Source organism: Pseudochaenichthys georgianus, chromosome 21 (genome assembly GCF_902827115.2).
Source record: "Pseudochaenichthys georgianus chromosome 21, fPseGeo1.2, whole genome shotgun sequence".
NCBI classification, from domain to species: domain Eukaryota; kingdom Metazoa; phylum Chordata; class Actinopteri; order Perciformes; family Channichthyidae; genus Pseudochaenichthys; species Pseudochaenichthys georgianus.
This window is the reverse complement of record NC_047523.1, coordinates 15,189,719-15,210,536: the sequence shown is the minus strand read 5'-3', so window position 1 is coordinate 15,210,536 and position 20,818 is coordinate 15,189,719. Positions and strand designations below refer to the sequence as shown.

Genomic DNA, 20,818 nt, shown 5'->3' with positions numbered 1-20,818 from the left:
AATGAATGGGAGACAGTTTCATCTCCCCCCAAAACTGAAAAGGGGTTTTATGGTTGTATTTCTTCATCGACCCTCTGTTGACCCACCAAACCCACCTAAAGTTAATACTAATAAATAATGGGCCAACAAGTCGTTGCTATCTAGCATTAAGACACAGGAGGGAGGTGTTGGGCTGTCGGGTGGATGGAGTAGCTGTCTTCGGGATGAACGGAAACTTTAATGTTGCGTTAAAATTCACCTCGTAAATCTTGGTTGTAATTCCAATAACTACATTAACATGTTTGGTAAATTCACTTATTCCTTTTCCTTACAAACATTTAAATTGTAGCCCTATAATTGATATTATGCCAAAAACGAGTGAACATACTTAAATGCCTTCGTCAGGCAATACAATGCATGACTGTATATTTTAAAAAGAACTATGCATAACTACACCACAAGGTGTAGTTATGAAAAACCCATCATCTCAGTGCTTCTGTCTAAAAGTAATTTTGAAGTGTCACCTTTTATTAGAAAACGTGTTTTGACCACAGTCTATGGTTTTGATATAGCAGTTAAACAGATACACAGCCGTTGTGCAATGTAATACAGAAGCCTACAAGTCTTACATTTATGTAGGCCTGCTTTAATCAAGTTGTTCATTCTACTTTAGGCCTTTATACCTCTCCTCTACTCCATTTTGCAAGCCAATATTTCACTTTTTACTCATTTACATTTATCTGACAGCCTCAGTTACTTTACATATTTAGATTATTAGCTAATACAAAAATGTACATCGACTTACAAAGAAATATTTAGGCTACATCTAAGTGTGTAGGTTATCATATCCAGCAGCAGTGTGTCATTCAAATTAGCTCCGCTTTTACCAGCTGTGATAGACACATCAATAATCATAATCCCGTAAACCATCATCCTTTACTAGTACTTTTGTACTTTTTCTTAGGTCAGATTTATAATTCATGACTGCTATGTATAAGAGATAATTTTTCCAATTAATTACTGCTACTTTTACTTAAAGTAAGTAGTTTACTTCTACCACTGAAGATAAATTGTGGAAAAAATAAATAAATCAAATAAACACCAATATTTCCGACAGTATATGAACGCATCACCGCCCCACCTCCCCCCGCGCTGGAGGTGATTAGGGACGCTGGACTAGCCCAGAGACGCCGCTTCAGCCACTCCCTACGCCAGGCAGACTGCATGCTCAAGTCCATCCAGAGCTTCATTCATAGTGCTGAGATCCGGATGAGAGCCACGTACAGCCTCATCCACCACAGCGGACCCGAGTTCCACTAAAGGCACGCCGGGAAGGGTTTCAGGAGCCACTCCACACTGGGCGAATCACTTCTGGGATCCTACTTTTGCCCGCCGAGTGGATTTAGCACGAGAGGAAGCAACTCTTGCAGAGATAAAGAGGCAAGTTTGACATCTTCTCTTACTTATCGTTTAAGTGTTGTAAAATGTAAAACTACTTACTTATCGTTTGGGTCATATTCTTGACATTGTTGCAACATTGTATTCTCCAAAGTTAACTTTGCATTGTCTTCAGACCGTATGCTCCCCAAGACCCCAACTCATTCATTCCTCCTCACTTCGTGCAGGAGGGGGTTGGGATTTTTTGTTTATCTTTCTTTTTGTTTGTGGACGGTTTGTAATAGTTGGAGGATAACCCTAGTAAGATTAAGTGTGTCAGAGTTTAGCTTCGCCGTTTAAAAAAAATATTTTGATCTAAACCAAGGCTCATTTTAGCAATGCAAAGTGTGGTCGCTAATTGCATACATCTGCGGGTTTAAGTACCATTTGTGTCCCTCAAGAGTCAAACCCGTGCATACCCCTGACACAAGGACAGTAGCAGACAAACACAAGTTTAGTCTTATCAGATGGCAATATGATAAAGTAAGGCTGCATAACTGGAAATAATCTTATCATCACAAAAGTGAACCGAAAGCACTTTTCTAATTTTAAAGACATGCACCAACAGTAAACTTAGACATCCATGTTGGGATCTTTACAAGTAAAACCATGTGGACCTACCCTATATGATCTGTGGATACACTTGCATGATAAAAAAAAGTTATTTAAACTGACTGAAGGTGGTTTCAACATCTTCTTCATGGTTTTCAGAAATCTTAATGCAGCTGAATGGAATACATTACTGCTCAGCATGAATAAAGCTATTCACCTCTGAGAAATATCCCAAAAGTTCCTTCTGGTAGGAGTCAACCTGCATGCTTGCTTTCTTTCTGCCGGGATCCCCTGTGGGAACTTGTAAAATCAAAGGAGGAGAGGAATGCCTTGATGGGAAGAGAGACTGTTCTAGATGTAGGAAAAAGCTACATCGCACTACATTATTAAACTCTGGTATTGGATGAGAATAGATGGTTGTACCAAAGGAGAAATGCTGCTGTAAAATCCCAATGGAAGGGTTTTGAATGTGTCTGCATTTTGTAATTGGAAACAGCAACTGTGAGTCAAGGTCTTCAGAAACTGCTGATTGTACTCAGACGAAACACAAGTTTACTTTGACTTTAGACTGAAACAGTGTAGTCCAAACTGTTCCATAATTTCCACTCTAAAAATAGCAGGTAAGTATTGAGCCATAACCGATTTGAAAACATGGATTCAGTGGAAAATGTTCAAGCTTGTCATTTGATGGAAGATTGCTTCCATGCTTGGCACTGTTGTTTTTCAAATCCTAATTCCAATCCTGAACTTCAAATCCCAAGAGGATCAGACCCCCTTTTTTTTTTTTTAAAGCACTCTTTCGTGTTCCTCAAACATGTCCCGCCTCTGTTGACCACAGAGTCTCAGTTGGGAAGCCAGATGGGAACTTTATTGCCCGGCCGCGCTGATCAAACAAACGGTGATGTAAGATGACTATGAAAGGTACAGCGCTGTGGTAAGCCTTCTGAATTGCACAGACTCTCCTGGAAAAAAGTAACAACCGTTTAGCTCAGACTTGGAAGACGTGAGAGCGTTGGCTTCTACAGTAGCTCTCCTCAGGGTGAGCTTGTTGGCCGGTGTGCTTTAAAAAGTTACACCAAGTTTCTTTTAATGTGCCAAATGCCTATTTTTGTTGGATGCAGAGGAATAATGTGGTGTTTGTACAAGACCAAAGTCCCTCTGCCAGTGCCGTGGTGATGAATAGTGTTTGCACTTGTCTGCCCGTGCAGCTTAGCGTAGTGAGGCGTGCGTCTTGTGTTGGCCCTGCATCAACAGAGGTGCCCCCCCTCCCATTTTCTGGACCATGAAAAGCCTTCAGTAGCCTCCGTTAACGCAAGAAGCATCCATAGTCCTGTGAATGATTAGTAGTTGGCAGTTGCATCTCCAATTTAGTGCCTTATTATCACTAGGGCTGCACACATAATCAAAATGTTGTCGAAATCACAATATGGACAAGTGCAGTATCCAAATATGTACATTACAAATATTGCATGTGTGTTAATGGAGTATTGTGATGCTGCAGAGAATTTCCTGACAACAGATGGTATTCTACAGTCTTAATGAAAACGTTTTTTTGTGGTACAGATCCTCTTAAAAACTGATAATTTAAAGGTTTTTTTTCAATGGAAATGTAATACAAAAGATAATTCATCCATCGCAAGTAATATTGCAATTGCAATATCAGTCAAAATAATGTATTTTTGTCCCGATCGTGCAGCCCCTACTCATCATCACCTTAGCTTTTTTCTTCTAGTAAATTATACTTTTGGAGTTCAAAGGGTTCTAACTCGCATATTGTCGTTAATGTCTTTCCCATTAAACTTCAGAGCTATTGCTACTCCAACAGCTTGCACCCTGAGGATCTGAAAGAGGACTGTGCACCGTACTAATAAATCACCACCATATCTCTCTTTTTAGAGCCTTACGAGTGGACTGTGTGCATAGATAATAGCATCCATGTTCCATCTGTAATGGCATTTTACAAGATATGGTCGCACGACATTGCCATCTGCAAGTGTGAAAAAGTACAAAGGTAACTACCACCTGTTTCATGATGCAGTTGAAATCAGTGCTGAAGACCTATAACTTTCACCTGGTCTATGTATTATGTATGAATCACTCTTGTTTTTTGTGTTTATACAACAAAGGCTAATGCATATTATGGACAATTTTAGCACACTCATGAGTCATGACCCATTGCATATAAAGAGAAGGGGGTAAATGACAAATAATAATCTGCTCCATTTGGATTTCAATAAATGGTAAACATTTTCCCATCAATGTTTATATATTTCTTAGAATGCAGAGCCAAAAAGTCCAAAATGGAGGAAGCTAGCTTAGTAGCTATGTTGCGCACAATCCAGTTTAATGTATTTAACCTCCACTGTGGGAGTGTAAACTCCCCAAAAGAGCAATTGTTTGTGGACAGTTATAGACAGGATGTGATCAGGCCTTTTTCAAGAATATATCGAACGCCGACCTCCTCAGAGAAAAAAAACAGACAATAAAAACCCATATCATGCAGCATTAGCAGTAGAAAAGAGGAGGGGGAAATTACAAATATTAAGATTAACATTAGAACTCAAGTCTTGCATCGATTTTCAACTTTGGCAAATGGAAGCCAAAGAGCTCAAAAAGGAGGAACCTTATCGTAGTTGCTGTGTTGCGCAATCTAGTATCCACGTTTATTTTTACCTTGGGTTTCGTTTACTGGAAGTTATTATTCAAAGTCCAACTGAGCCCATTATAAATCTAATCATTGAGAAGCACAGACAAAAATACCCACAATCTCTAACATTACCGGAACTGTTCTGACTTACGCTCATAGAAAGAAGCTGACAGAGAAAATGTTCGGGGCTTGAAGGCCAACCCATCACAGAGTTGTACCTATCAGTCATCCGGTCTCTATTCAATCAAGAATTTGTTTGCTAACTGGATTAATTATGGTATGGTTGTTTGAACTCTTTGTAATTTTATTTGCCGGCTGTAGGCTCATGTTTTGCAAATGTTCCGGCCTCCCTGCTGTGTGAGCTGTATTGTAAATAAAGAGCACGGTTTGTTTGGGCTACAGGTTTATGTTTAACCAGACTGAAAGGTGGCGTGGCATTGAAAGACCATTCGACACGCAAACTGTGTGACACAAGATAGAAATCAGGAGTCATTAAGTGCATGTTGTAAGGGGTTTTCGGTCAGTTGAGTCTTTTAGTTGGCCTGCAAGTGGAGTTTTCAGTGTGCCAGCCTTTGCTCACACCTGGAGCAGTGTAGAAACTCTAGATTCCAGGTCACTTTGTCAGGCAGCTTGCTCTCACTCTCTGCCCCGCTAAACCTCTGTCCCTGCTCTTTGGCACAGCCCCATGCCCTGCTGCTGCTCCATTATTGGGACTTTAATCTCCATCAGTGCCAGCAGCCTGTGATGTTGTGACTCCTGCCCCCATTCGACAAGGCCAAACTGGATCCGCAGGGAATTTTGCAGAGCAGTCCACTGCATAATGCATTTTATTGTCATTTGTTTGCACTATATACACACTCTGTGTTCTCAAACAACCGCTCCCAAGGAAGAATGACGCCAATCATCATTTCGTGTAGCTCACACAATGCTCATTTGCTTTCTCATGACGTTTTATATAATGCAAGCTTGCTTCGTTGATGATGACAATATTGACCATTACATAATTGATAGTGACTCTGAGCTGACTTCTATTGTTTACCCTACAATATTTTTTTATTTTACTACATATAATAGAGCATTACACATATATCGCACCACACAGTTGCCCTATTCACCTACAAAAATATAACAAGTGTTTTTAAAAAAAGGGCAAACCTTTTGAAATAATCAAGTGGAAATGTAGGTAGTATGCAGCAGAGTATACTATTTGTTAAAGATTACAAATAAAACATGTTTATCAGAAAGGTATACAAGCTTTGAAACAGAATTGTCAGTGTAATTAGTTGTGATCGGCAGTCAAATCCTAATCTTTAATAAATGAATAAATGGCCTCCATATTATTCTCAAATATATGCTGTCCAGACTTTATTTTGTAGGAAATCCTCTCTTATGGAAGGCTTGATAACCTTTGATGTAACCAATGTTTGGACTGTGAACCTTTTTCGCAAAAAATTCAGTACATGTTTGGTCAGGATTCAAGTTGAGGTCTATAAATGTTTGCTATATTTTTTTTTTATGGGTATAAACCCAACAGAAAAAACTTAGGGTCCAGTAGAATCTCTTTTGAAGTAATAGCTGACTTATTTTTAATATGCACCCTGTCAAGTACAACAGCTGGTTTATTGGCTTAATTTATTTGTATTTTCTCTACTAAATATGAGTTTAAAACGCCAGCTCGGTCGTTGACCTTTGGTTCAGTGACTTTTCCTCCTCGCTAAAGGACAGATAGATACACGTGGGCTCAGTCGAGGGTCTGTAAATAATGTATGTACATTTAATGGTATTTTTTCATGTTGCCCTTAGAGCTCGATCTGACTGGGATATCTAGGTCAATGTCAGCGGCAGGAAGCAAAGTGTGTCCCATAATATTGCATTGAAATCCAGGTCCCCATTGCATTAAACCTCTCCCTCTGGGTTTTATTTTCCCTGTTGAGCAACTTGGCTCTTCTTAATACAGCACTTTAATCTTTGGGAATTATAAATCCAACTCTGATTTCCAATTCGGTGACTTTGTATGTATGTAGGATCAAAACATCAAGTCAGTAGCGTCCTTCTCTTGACATTCAAGGTTTGCTTTAGTTGACACCCGCATGCGTGAAATTGAGGAGAGGGGGGTGCAAGCAGCAGATCATTTGTTGACTATATATTTTGGCAGCAGATGGTGACTAAGGAAGTTACCCAGGAAGTTGTAGCGAGTAGAGATGTCCCGATCCGATCACGTGATCGGGGCCGATCACGTGATTTTCAAAAAATCGGGGATCGGGATTTTTTTTTTTTTTTTTTAGAATTTTTATTTTTTTATTTAATGTTACAAAACAAAAATGACCATGTTCACGTCTTAAAGTCATCCTGAGGACTTCGTTTTGGTTTAAAATTACACAACATCATGTATGTGTTGCTTTCTTTGGGCTTGTTTTCATAGACCTGGTTGCTTATTTCTCTGAGATCTGGCAACAGAGTGGGCAGGGCGCAGTGTCTAATAGTAGCAGTAAGCTAACGAGAGGCTACGGTCGTTCAGCTGGTGACTCGGGAGTCGGGACAGAGAAAATGTCAGGAGTTTGGAAGTATTATAAAATTGAAAGCGAAGGCAGTGTAACAGCCAGATCCAATGTTTGCAAGGCAGAGGTTCCGCGTGGTGGAAAGAACAGAGCTACGTTCAACACGACCAATCTAATACGCTACCTGAGAAACAAACGCCAACAACAACATGGCGAGTACACAGCGGCCACTCAGGTAACGGCACTGAAACAACCGACACTTTCAGAGACTTTTAAAAGGAAAGAGAAACTGCCCCAGAACAGTGAAAAGGCCAACACAATAACAGCCAAGATAGCTGAATTCATCGCGTTGGATGACCAGCCGTTATCTGTTACCTTTTTTTTCTCTTAATGCATTGCATAAAGATCGGATCGGGAAAAATCGGTATCGGCAGATTGTCAAAATCAAATGATCGGGACATCCCTAGTAGCGAGAGTAACTATTAAGGGAATCCTATTGAAAGACGTCTAGATCCAGACATTTAGAAATATACGTTTGTTTTTAAGATTCAAAATGTGGTCAAATAATGTCCGAACATCAAGTTTTGGAAAGCAGACTCAAAACAAGTGACATGCATCCAGACGATGATATTGAACCATACGTTTTTTTTTATTTGAGATTAATAGCATAACTTTGTGGGCAAACACTTTCCCTCCTAAACATGCATCAACGAGGTTTAATCAATGTCTTTGATGCAAAATGCATCAGAGACATTGATAAAGCGGCACACTTCTAATCCATTTTCTAAGAGTCATTCGTCAAAGGTTCAGACCGGGGTCAAATTGCTTTAGAAAATGACTGTATTTGGGAGAAAATAATAACTGGGAGTTATTTTTAGCATACATGTGTACATTGAAGCAAATCTGTTCTTTTACTGACATAGACTGGTAATATTCCTCATCTCCCAGCGGTGAGGATAATCCCCTGAGTTTAATCAAGGCTGTCAGGTTTCCCCCCCTCTTTGGATCCAGTACACCAGTTAACAGCAGGCACCAACTCTTATTAATGGGATTGTGTCAGCGGCGGCCTAGAAGCCAGTTTTAAATCTGGGGTAGTGGGTTATCAGCAGAGGAGCCGAGGGCACGCAGGCCGAAGACGCATGCAATATGTTTTTTGGACAGTGTGGCACAGACACTCAGAGTTCACACTGTTCTCCTCCCCCCCGGGTCATTAGAGTCTACAGCATCTGTTTTCACTGAGGAGGAGGCTTTGTCCTTTTAACTCCTGTTTGTTTATACCAGACCTGACTCAGCATTTCCACTGTAGCATGCATGTACTTACTGTCAGGCAGTAAGTTTGCTGTAGCTGGGTAGTTAACTTTGTAGTAATTGGTTTGATTATTATTGATTGTGGCGGGCATTCATTATCATGCAATGGATGGCCAATACTCAATGAGGGGCATGAAACGTTTGTCCATTAGAGTATATTCACATGTAATTTATACACATTTATGTTTAAGTTAAATTCTAGAATTTAGATTTTTTTTTTTTTACAGATCGGATAAATTCTATATGTTGATCATGGTGATTTTCCACTATCAGAATACAATAACAAAAAATAACTTGAATATACTTCAAAAGCTGTTAGAGATGAAACCGATGAAGCCTGATTTTGAATAAAACATGGATTTCCATAAAAAAAAGTAACATACTTCACAATGTTGCCTTTTTCTAAACATATTTATTCATGCTGGGATTATGATTGATGAGTGAGGGATTACGATTTAAGGAGATCTCGGATGCAAAAGAAAATATTTGTTTGCAGACGGAAGTCAGATTATGTTTTGTATTATCTTTTTGGGACATTTTTGATAGCTATCTGAATAATATCGTTTTCTTATAGTTATTTTTGACCAGGTTAATACTGACATTTCCATATCGTCCTAGGCCCACTCTAGTAATCTCTTGAACTAATGTAAAAACCTAAGATGCTACAGCACTACAATGAAGCCCTATATTTAACGTATGATAGCAGAGCATGTGATGGCTGTTTAATCCCCCCAGAGAATCTGCAACTATGTGAAAAGGAAACGAGTCGATTCTAAACTGCGCTGCAGACAACTAAAGCAGCTGGTAGACATAAGCCGTCGCGGGGAATGCTTTGGCACGACGCCATCAGACCGGCATATTGCACTAGTCGGCGGGCACTTAGTACCAGACCTCACTTAAACTGTGGGCAGACAAGTAAGCAAATATTTTCCCCCTTGCTTTGTACTTGCATCAGTTTCCGTTAGATTGTTGCCGGTCAACATGTCTGTTAAGGTTTAAATCTTCCGGACAAAATGAGAAAAGTGCCGGTCAAAGGTCTTCTTTGTTATTTATTGAGCTTTAAAACAAATTGATATGATTTGATATTATACAAACAAATTATAGTAGATTAACTACATTGTTCAAAAGTGTACAGTAACTTATAACACAGGAATAATAAACGGAGCGCTCTCTCCCTCCTGACAGCCCATCAGTATCATGCAGCTCGCGGATCAGTAATGAGTGACCCGACAGTGAAACTAAACATCTATAGCTACTTTAGGTAGTTTGAGAGGTATTTAAAACAGCTACGTGTGATTTTCTAACCTGAATTGTGTGTGTTTGCTTCCTGCTGCAAGTGATCATGCAGAGCTGCGTGTCGATTCGTCAGCAGCAGCTGATCTCTCTCTCTCGTCAGATTAGACTTCACTCGCTGACCTATCGATCAGATCTAGCTAATTATTATAGCTAATGATATGACTGCCTGCTTATTAGAAGACACCTAAACAATAAGCGTCGCTATGCAACCGGGTGAGGCCGCAAAGTATGCATTTGTTTACATGCCCACCGGAACCCAGAGGCATTACCAAAAGATCAACGCACAATCAACCCATACAGGACATCTCTTTCTCCACATTAAATGTTAGACATTAGAATTGACTCTTCTTGTCGGTCACATACTATTCTTGTCTGTCACATAAGTGGCGCAACTGATGTGGTATTGTGCTAAGGGGAAATTATTTTTTGACCGGACATTTTGACCGGCGAGATTTAGATGTGCCGGTCTTCAGCAAGTCCGGTAGTTTAAACGTCTTAATTGCAAAAAGGACATTCTCTCCCCTCTGTGATGGCCCACCTTTTCAAAGATTTGTTTTCATGTGGAGTGTGAGAGTGGAACTTGAGTCTTGCCTCCCACTAAGAGCTGGGCAACTTCTTTATAGTCCAATAACATTGTGCCCTGCAGGGGAACAGAAACCGGGGGGAAGTGGAGTGGAAGTCTGCTAAGGGAATCCTCTTTTCTTTTTTTCTCCCAGGAATGTCAAGCTGCTCTGAAGTTGCTGCTAAAAGTCAATTTTGACAACTGATAGAGGGCTAAGTAAGGGGTTTGTGCTGAAACGTTGGAGCTTCGAATCGTGTTTTGGCTGCCGGCCAATTGTTTCAGATCACATACTGTATTATCCTCTGATCCAGTTGTTTAATCCCCCAGACACAAACTTCACATGCCACATCTGTGGCTGCATTATCAGATATCGTGAGTTGTCTGTGATGTAAATCTATGCGGAACGTTTTATTTTCCCCTGCAGAGTGTCCTGTTTGGAGGTTTCTATAAGTTACATTTGCATCACTGCTTTATTTACTTTAAGTTTAAAGCATATCTTAAACATCATATTGCAGTCAGTGTCTGTTTCTAAGTTTGCAAATAAAAGTAATGGTTGCTTGGAGAGCAGTGAACAATGGATGTCCTCATCTATTAGCCTGTTGTGGCGACAGCAGACATTGGGGTTTTCAGCGTGGCAAAGCCCTGTATTAAGGCCCTGAATGTATCCTAGGCCCCTCTTTTATCTCCTGCCCTATACCGTTGGGATTACTGTCCCAAAGGGAGACGGGAGGCAACGCTGGAATGAAAACTGCCATCCCCAGCAGTGTCTTTGTCACGGCGACCCCAGCCCAGATCCAGCAATATTACATTTTCGGGGTTGCAGAAAAGCAATAAAGGGATCTACTAGTTTTTGGGGTCTATTTCTTTGAGTTTTTTAAGAAACCCCGAAAACAGGAGCAGATTCCAGCGGAGCAGACACCATGGGGTCAAGAGCAAAGTTCTTTAGTTATGTAATAACTTATGGGATGTTCTCACATGCCACAGGGCTGGATAGCCAATCAAAAGGCCCCGATTCCTCCGCTGGAGTCAAACCACTGCTGAACAACATGTCACCCCCGGAGTTTATTTGCATTGGCTACGTTTAGGACTGTTTATTTTGTGATCAGAGAATGCCTCCTAAGAGATCTTGCCAGAGAACTCAGAAATAATGGACAACAAACGTAAAGTAATGGCCCAATGGGTGTAAAGAGGTGATGCATGTTTTAGTACCAAAACACATAAATGTGGATTTTTTTTTTTGGGGTCTGACAAATGAGTTATATGCGATTATTCTTTAAGCTGATTTTAAAATGATATTTGATAATTGTTACAACCATGTTTGTTTGTTGGCGGTTTTCTTCTGCACTTGCTTCTCTGGTCCATTCATGTGTTTTTTAGCATTAGTGGACAAGTGCTTGTGCATTTGATTTATTTTTCTGTGCCATGCAAACAAATCTGGGGCCCACTCATACCCAAGTTGTCCTGATGGATGGGTGGTAAGAAAACTAAAAATCAAAAAGTTGAATGTATCTCTTTCTTTGTGTTTCTGTGCAGGGGGCCACACCTACAGCCAAAATGGAGGTGAAGACGTCCCTTCTGGACAACATGATCGGGGTTGGAGACATGGTCCTCCTAGAACCCCTGTCTGAAGACTCGTTCATCGCGAACCTGAGGAACCGCTTTGACCACAATGAGATCTACGTAAGTCTACCATTGATTTGATCCAATTTGCCTGAACTCAGTGTAACAATCTTGTGTTGTGTTAGACTCTTCTGCACTTCTCGGCTGTCATTACAAATGGCTTCCCTAAGGACTCACACGGATACTTTTCATAACTCTATTGTGATCCATCCCCCCACTTATTGAAGTATTGGCTACAGAAGTGTTACAGATACAGAAACCGCAGTAACCAGCCAATCAATAAATTACACCACAGGAATGTAGATGATTCCTTTTTTTTTTTATGAGGCATATAATGCAGAGGTCATGGAAAAGAATGGACTGGCAGGCTATAGCTGGCTATCACTAGAAGAATAAACGGGGTTGGTGAACCATCCTCCTTGCATCAGTTGTTCTGGGCTTTGTTCTATGGATTCTTCTTCTCCGCAGGTTGGCTGAGCTCGACGTCAGCAAACATGATTATAGCTCTGCTCTGGTTGCTGTTGGCTCACATGGCTCAGAGCTAAAGGGATGATGTCACCTCATATAGCGATAATTTCCTTAGCGGCGCGCTGGGTATTTTGCCGAGATGGAGCCCACATCCTGCTGAGGAAAGGGAATAACGTTTTCACATTTCAGATGCTCTTTATTTTCTGTCAAAAAAGTTCAGAGCTTTTACTTCCTGTATGGTGCTGACTTTAACGTTGTGGAGCTAGATAAATAATCATTCTTTTTATTATTTAGGTAATAAAAGCTCCTCCAAGAGGTGTAAAACCTTACTTCTGATTGCACCTTTTTTTGTTTAGTACTGTCTATGAAGTAAAAGTAGAAATGGCATCTTAATGGAAAGGTAAATCAAATGGTTAAAGTCTATAATGGAAGCTTTTTGGTGGCGTAAGCTGCACCTCGAAAGCGATGACCAGGAGAAGCACTCAAGCCTATACTTATCCAATACATCTGTGGTGTACAGTCCTCGCATGTGAATGTATTTTTCCCTCATGTGGCATCATTCCTTACGGCCCTCAACCCCCACCCCCAAAACTATCATATGACAGCTCGCAGCAGAAGAAGCATGGCTTTGTTTTCCAGCGGGACAGCACGTCATGTATCCAATAACGCTGTGGAATATCAAAGGGAAGGAAACTCGCTCTGTTAACCGATGCCCCACTTCTTATGCCTGACTCTTCATCTTCTGTGAGCAAGAGGAATCAATCTGTGTTTCTTGCATGTTTTATTAAATTCCCAAAGCCCTCTATTTAATTATCTGCATTGTTGGTCGCATTGCACTAATGCCATTCCACATTCACACCAGATATGTAGCTGATCAGACCCAATCTTTATCCGACTAATGTTTCACATCAGAACCTGCTATTTGTAAAGCAACAGAAGCCATTGATATGCTGCCTTGTGCACTGTTTCCCCCACTGTCATGCTTTAGTGATGGATTTGAAATGTTGCGATAAAAAAAACGTAGTGATAAGGAAATACAAATATTTATTTATCAAGCTGTTTGGCAAGTAATATATCATCCAAGCAGCTTTAATGTTAGTGTCTGGAAAGATGGCAAGCAGAACAGCAGGTGTAGAAATGCAAAATAAAGAAAAGACAGCAGAACATTTTTCAACTACCATGGTTAATGTGGAAAGAACCTGCATATATTAACGATCTCTGCTGATGGACACAGTACCATTTATTAAAAATCCTGTCAGAAGTTTGACGAAACACCTTTCTTTTTCGTTTTCTTTTTAATAAACCCTAGTTCTATAGTGATTTCCTGATTTTAAATAATGACTTCTGATGAAAATATTCCCGAGTCCCTAAGTCCCAATGATCTGCAGAACTAACTAAATATATACTAAAATATTCTTTGTGGTTTTGGTCAAGAGACCACATATTAATACATGATACTTTGTTTACACTGCACATTCTTCCCCTTTACACCCATCCCCTACCCTTGAAAAGGCCTCATTTTGCCTCTGGTGGGCTATTGAACGAGAGGCTGTGGGAGGTTGCGTGGTTGCCACGGGGAAGGCCATGCTCTACTCTTGTCAGAGTGGGTTATGCAACAGCCATTACCATGGAAAGCACAGAAAATGTTTCAGGTTGATGTTTTGAAAGTGCTCTCTGGGCTCTGTTTTGAGCGTAGGAAGACAATGAACAATAATGTCTGGTTACCTTTGCTTGACAAGTGTTATGTGTCGAAAAGGACCTATGCGAATGTTGCATAAAGGATTTTATTTGTGAAACGGATAAACAAAACTAGAAAAAACAAGCGCTTTTTATGTTTGCCAATGTTTGATTTAAAAACCCACTGTTGACATGTTATCTTGCATTTCACTGAATATGTATTAAGATATAAGTGAGGGGAGGACAGGTGGTTAGGACAAGTCTGTAAAACACAGAAAATGTGGATTAACACCGACTGATTCATTTGTTTCCTCTCTCTCCAGACATACATTGGCAGTGTGGTGATCTCCATGAACCCCTACAGGTCCCTGCCCATCTTCACACCAGAAAAAGTGGAGGAGTATCGCAACAGGAACTTCTACGAACTCAGTCCACACATGTGAGTCATCCAATCCCTATTATCTATCCACATTGTAATTAAAACTGCTTAAGGCTCAAGCACTTAGTTTGACAGCAAGGTTTTCAATTAAGTTTCCTTCATGGGACATTTATTTTGTTGGTGCAACGAAGAACTGGTGAGGATGGCACTTCACAAGAGCTTTTTCAAGGCTTTGTTAGTGTGAAGGTTTTTTTTAGGAACTTGCATCTGACTGTTTAAAGGTCACCAAAATCTACTTTTTCATGTCTTTTATACATAAACATGTGTCCCCTTCTGTGTTAAGAGATTCTGAAAGTTTCAGGAAAAAAAATTCGCTCTCTTTGTCCTGATCCATATATATATAAAAACTTGTCTGAAAATGAGCTGATCAGATTTTGTCCACGTTAACGATTGTTTGGCTTGTGTAACCATTAGCCAACAACCAACCAAGGAAACCCCCCCCACACCTTATCACCTGAATCTCCTCCTAGAGCACCATTGTGTTTATTTTAACCAAATATCTCTCAGAGGAGCGTTTGGAGTGGCTCCTTATTTTCATCTAAAGTAACAAACACAGAATCAAACACAAACACAGCCCTTTTGGAAAAGGGTTGAAACAGAGGGGTTTATGGTTTGCTACAATGCATGATCTGTTTGATATTTCGAGCCAAACACTTCTATCTGAGACCTATAATATATTGATGAAAAACAATATAATCGGGGACTTTTTAAGTGTATGGCCAACCTCTGTAAGGATTATCAATGTTGGATCCAGAGGGGCATGGAGGGGGTGTTGAGATCAGAAGGGGACTCTAGCTCTTGCATGGAGAATCAGTCTGAAACTCGTGCCGGCCATTCAGGACCATGGCATGCCATCTGTCCATTGGCAACATTACATTGGCATTGCTGCAAGGCTGCCAAGATAAAACAAAGCCCGACACTCGTCAATTAGCCTGCTGTGTCTCTAGGCTGCTGCAAAACCCCTCAGAGACAAAGACTGAAACTGTGAGAGTGCCCTTGTCCCTGAACAGGCATACTCCCTGCAGACAAAAGCAAGATCCTTGGCTTAACTTTACAGCCAACTATACACAACTGACACGACACAGTTTCAGGCTGTTTTATCCCCCTTTTCTACCCTGCTTTAGGGTTACAGTGCCTGGCTTTCCCCCATTGCCTCTGTGTTATGGTAGCAATTGCTGGTGTGTTCAAGATTTGCTTATAGTCAGCTACTTGGTGCAGGCTTTTAAAGAAACGCATTAGGTTTTTTCGAGGATGGCCTGATTTACCTTACAAGAAATTCAAATGAAAAACATTTTGACGGACAGGATCGTAACATTTCCGTCATAATCCAATATCACCCCTCATTTTATTTTTCATGTTTTAATGATGAGACATATTTAATATTTATGTTTGGGTACTAAGCAGCAAATGTTCATTCATTCCTTTTATTATGGTTCGTACAGAACTTTTAAGGGCATGGAGAAAAAAAAAGATGAACAGAGACACCGACCATACGGTCACTTTTCATGTCAAAACTAATATGAATGATTTATTTTTCCTAGCCACTTGCTTGTCCCTCTGCCGCTGGCTGAACGTTGTCAGTTTTAGTCATACTGGCTTGTCCTTCATCCTCTACTGCAGTGGTTCCCAGATCGCAGGGGGGGCGCCAGGCTTCAGATGATTTGAGGCCAAATCATATTTAGACTTTTTTTTTTTTTTTTTTTTACATATTGTAACTCAATACATGATTGTCACTAAAAGCCTTGTCTCTTCATTACAATACAATATAAAAAAGTATTGATTAATTAATTTGAATAAAAATTCAAGTTGGTATTAAAGGCATAAAAATACAAAAATGTATAATTCTTTCTTTGATAGAAATGTTTCTTCTGCCCATAAAGTGTCCAAACCAGGCTTGTCTGGATAAGCGCATTTTTAAAACAGTCATTGTCCATGCCGGTTTCAGTTGGATTATTTGTCACAGTTGCTCCAATCAGATCGGTCTCCTCCATTTTGTAGATTATTTACGACTTTTGAATCCACATAAACACATCGGCAAAATCTGGCTTACTTTGAGCATGTGTTTTTAAACAGTTTAATCCCTTTGTAAATTGTTTCCACTTGTGCCGTCCTTTAATTTCTTCATTCAGCGGGAATCCAAATGAATTAATCCTGAGATCTCAGTGCTGCGTTTGACACTGTTGACCACAGCGTATTACTAGGCCGACTGGAAAACTGGGTGGGACTTTCGGAAACAGTTCTAAATTGGTTTGAATCCTACTTAAAGGACAGAAACAACTTTGTTTCAATAGGTAAATACACTTCTGAGTTGACAAATATGACATGTGGGGTTCCTCAAGGCTCCATCTTGGGGCCTCTTCTCTTTAACGTCTACATGCTACCACTGGCTCAGATAATGAAAAACAACAAAATAAGTTACCATAGCTATGCAGATGACACACAAATCTACGTAACAATTTCACCAGGAGACTATGCTCCAATTCAAACACTGAGTAAGTGCATTGAACAAATCAATGACTGGATGTGTCAGAACTTTCTCCAATTAAACAAAGATAAAACTGAGGTAATGGTTTTTGGAGCAAAGTCAGAACGTATAAAAGTGAGTGCTGAGCTTCAGTCTGCAATGTTCAAAACAACAGATAAAGCCAGAAATCTAGGTGTATTCATGGACTCTGACCTGAGTTTCAACAGTCACATTAAACAGTTACTAAATCAGCCTACTATCACCTAAAGAATATATCTAGGATTAAAAGACTAACTAATCACAGCATGATTTGGAAAAACTTGTCCATGCTTTTATCTTCAGTAGACTCGACTACTGCAATGGTGTCTTCACAGGTCTCACTAAAAAATCTATTAGGAAGCTGCAGCTGATTCAGAACGCCGCTGCTCGAGTCCTCACTAACACTAAGAAAGTGGATCACATCACTCCTGTTCTGAAGTCTTTACACTGGCTTCCTGTGTGTCAAAGAATAGATTTCAAAAATACTGCTGCTGGTTTATAAAGCACTGAATGGTTTAGGCCCAAATTACATTTCTGACCTCCTGCTAAATTATGAACCATCCAGATCTCTCAGGTCTTCAGGGACTGGTCAGCTTTCTGTCCCCAGAGTCAGAACTAAACATGGTAAAGCAGCATTCAGTTATTATGCTCCAAATATCTGGAACAAACTCCCAGAAACCTGCAAGTCCGCTACAACTCTGACTACTTTTAAATCCAGGCTGAAGACTTTTCTTTTTGTCGCTGCTTTTAATTGAACTATGCATATCTTAGACTGCACTGTAACTTTTATCCATGTATTTTTTCTTTTAATGTTTTAAATTTAAACGTAATTAATTTCTCCATGATATTTATGAGAGGGACTACTGCTCGAAAGTAGGATATTTGGGATATCCATCGTAGCCAGGGTTTACGATCAGTTTTTAGGTGAGTGTGTGGGGGGGGGGGGCGGCCCTTCCAACAGGGCTCTTGGGAAAAAAGGTTGGGAACCACTGCTCCACTGCATCAATCCCTCTTTTTTCACCTCGTTTATCCACACCATCACAATTACTGGGCTTATTAAAAAAGCTTCAGACACTCGGCTGCCGTGACATTTTGTGATTTCTAAAGCCGGTTAAACAACGAGGTAATCAACGAGGTCAAATACAAGACTAGACAATAGCTACTTAATATGCACACACTCGCCACCAACTGGACAGGGGTGTGAATGACTAAATAATAGTTACAGTAGAGTACAGTAGATCGCCCTCAGTCGACCTGGCCACTAAGGATGTAATATAATGTGGGCCGCTGGTGGACAGTTTGGCGCTGTTCCAGGTTGTGTTCTAATCTGTCAAAATGACGGACTGCTTTCAGATTTTTCCGTCATTCTTGGAAAAATTCCGTCATATAAAAAATATTCGGTTAACGCGACCTCTGTCCCAACCGTATACTCACGTCAGTGGACTTTGACTATAGCCAAACATGTACATTGCTAGAAGGATAAGCCCTAATGTCGAGCATTAAAACAACTTTGCAGCAAGCATTCTCAAACAAATAATCATCTTTTCCCATAACTGCAATACCACAAGATAATTAGTTGCAGAAGGCTAAATGGCCAACAATTTGTCAAAGTATTTGCAAGATCATTTTCATAACATACTGAACTGAAAGCAGTGGCTGGTTTAGAAAGGCTGTGATGAAGGATTTATTAGAGTTTAACATGCAAAAACACTAGTATGATCGTTAAAGCTGCTAATTTAAAGCTCTTGGCTAAGAAATGGCAGATGTTATGCTTATTGTCCGTTTCATGAGATGTTTTTTTTGTTGGATGCGTGAGACTCAATCCCTTCTCTGGTGTCTGTCTGAGATGTTTCAACTAATCTGGCTCAAACTTTAACAACCACGACTACTTTTTAGCCATCTTAGCCACAGAACCAGTTTGATAAAGTACTTGCTAACCCAGAGTAGCTAAGATTTAATGAACCGTGTCCCCATCCATCGCAGCTAAAAAAGCCCAAACTAGAATCGTTCTCAAAAAGAAAGAAGCCTGCAATGTGCCCCTTCTGTTCTTAAGCTCTGTATCATGGATGAGTTAGTTATATTTGCTCCAAGAGATTCTTTCCATTGACTGAAATGGACATCCTCTGAACATGCTGAAAAGCATCTTAACATTAGTCTGTAAGTAAAGAACATAAGGCCCCGTTTAATAGGACGGGCTCTTGTCAAAGGCAGACTGTTTCAACATGCTTCTTAAATTGATCTTAATCCTCAGGACAAGCCATCTGGACCAAGCTTTGTGGCTTTGCATTGATCGTCCTCGAGTAATGTTAAACCCCTCATTCCTGTCAAAAATATATAAGCACAGTTTTCCCTAACTCCATGTTATTTTTAGCATAGAAAATGGATCCACTGTTACATGCAACCTCTCCTGTGTCACTAAAGGTACGGACACACCAACCCGATTATCGGCGTTGGTGGGCGTCAGGCCGACGATGAGCGTCGACACGCCCTACTCAGATTGGTGTGTCCCGCACCGTAGGGTCTTTTCAGCCGACCCGACTCCTTTTCGGCCGAAAACAGTCGGCCAAATAAATCACTCTGATTGGCTGTTCAGCTAGCGAATCAGTGCATATGAATTGAAACGGAAGTGAGGGACCCAAACAAACTATTAAGAAGGCAAATCTGAGGTTTCATTTAACTCCAGCTCTCGACACAGGTTCGGGAAACCCCATGAGCTTCTCGTTGTAGAGTGAAAATGGAACGCACACGCTATTTGTTGTTTGTTTATATCACACAGTCTGTTCTTCTTCTCTCAGTTATCACGCAGTCTGTCTTCCGGTTGTTGCCTCTTTTGAATGACGAATACACACTACCGCCACCTGCTGGTAAGGAGAGTTATTGCCACTCACGCATGCGCAGTTCGTACGTGCTTCTTGGCTGTCGGCTGAAGTCTTTGCGGTGTGTTCCAGTGTGACACATGGCCAAAACGCAGAGACGCGAGGCGACGCAACAGTCGGGGTCCGTCTGTGTCAGTTCTTTGTTGTCAGATTTAACACTTGATTATATTTCACATCATTCATCCAGATCTGTAAAGTAACTAAAAGGTATTAAATACATGTAGTGGAGTAGAAGTACACCATGTACCTCTGAACTGTAGTGGAGTAGAAGAACAAAGTAGCAAAACATTTAAATACTTAAATAAAGTACAAGTATCTCAAAATTGTGCCCAAGTATAGTACTTGTTGAGTTTATGAACTTAGTTACTTAACACCAGTGGCTATACAGATAGAAAGACTAAGCCTTGCAGAGGCATGAAAATACATTTTCAAAATGCTCAATAGTGCAGCCAAAATTATAAACTGACTGCTACACAATTAAAATAAATGCTTTTATATATTTCTATTAGATGTGACTCTTTAGCGTTTCTGTTATTATTACCACTGCTGCTTTAGTTGTTCTCATCTGTTATTCCTCTTTTTAAAACCAATATTCGGGGGGCTCGGATCCTTGTCACCTTTTTTTCTTTTCATACCTGATTAGTTTGCATCCCTGACAAGATTAGGTACATGACAGGAGTGTTAAAACACCCAAACATGCACACGTTTTTTTATGATGCACGTGGAATTTCCCCATGTTTGATCAATGTGAAACTAGAAGCTCAGTTCAAAGTTCACCTGGTTTTGCAACATGTGGGAGGGAGAGTTGCGTGGAGTGTTTTCCCAATCCAGGGGAGGGACCAGGAGATAAAGCAAAATCAGGCCGCCTCTACCCCTCTGTACAGGATTGAGATTATCTCAGCATGTAGCAAGGGAAAGTTGGTGCTTAATGCTGCCGGAGCATGGCGCCGCTTGCG

The 20,818-nt window shown here is 40.4% G+C and overlaps 1 protein-coding gene across 4 annotated transcripts in view; it reads left to right on the top strand.

The window, feature by feature from the left end:
- Positions 1 to 1,158: 1,158 nt before the first annotated feature.
- myo1b (myosin IB) overlaps positions 1,159 to 20,818 on the top strand; it is a 78,264-nt gene continuing 58,604 nt past the window's right edge. For all 4 annotated transcript variants that reach the window (XM_034109433.2, XM_034109432.2, XM_034109431.2 and 1 more), the window contains exons 1-3: positions 1,159 to 1,419; positions 11,813 to 11,959; positions 14,368 to 14,483. In XM_034109433.2, the coding sequence (XP_033965324.1) occupies positions 11,834 to 11,959; positions 14,368 to 14,483 (242 nt within the window). In that variant the 5' untranslated portion in view covers positions 1,159 to 1,419; positions 11,813 to 11,833. The remainder of the gene's footprint in view (positions 1,420 to 11,812; positions 11,960 to 14,367; positions 14,484 to 20,818) is intronic.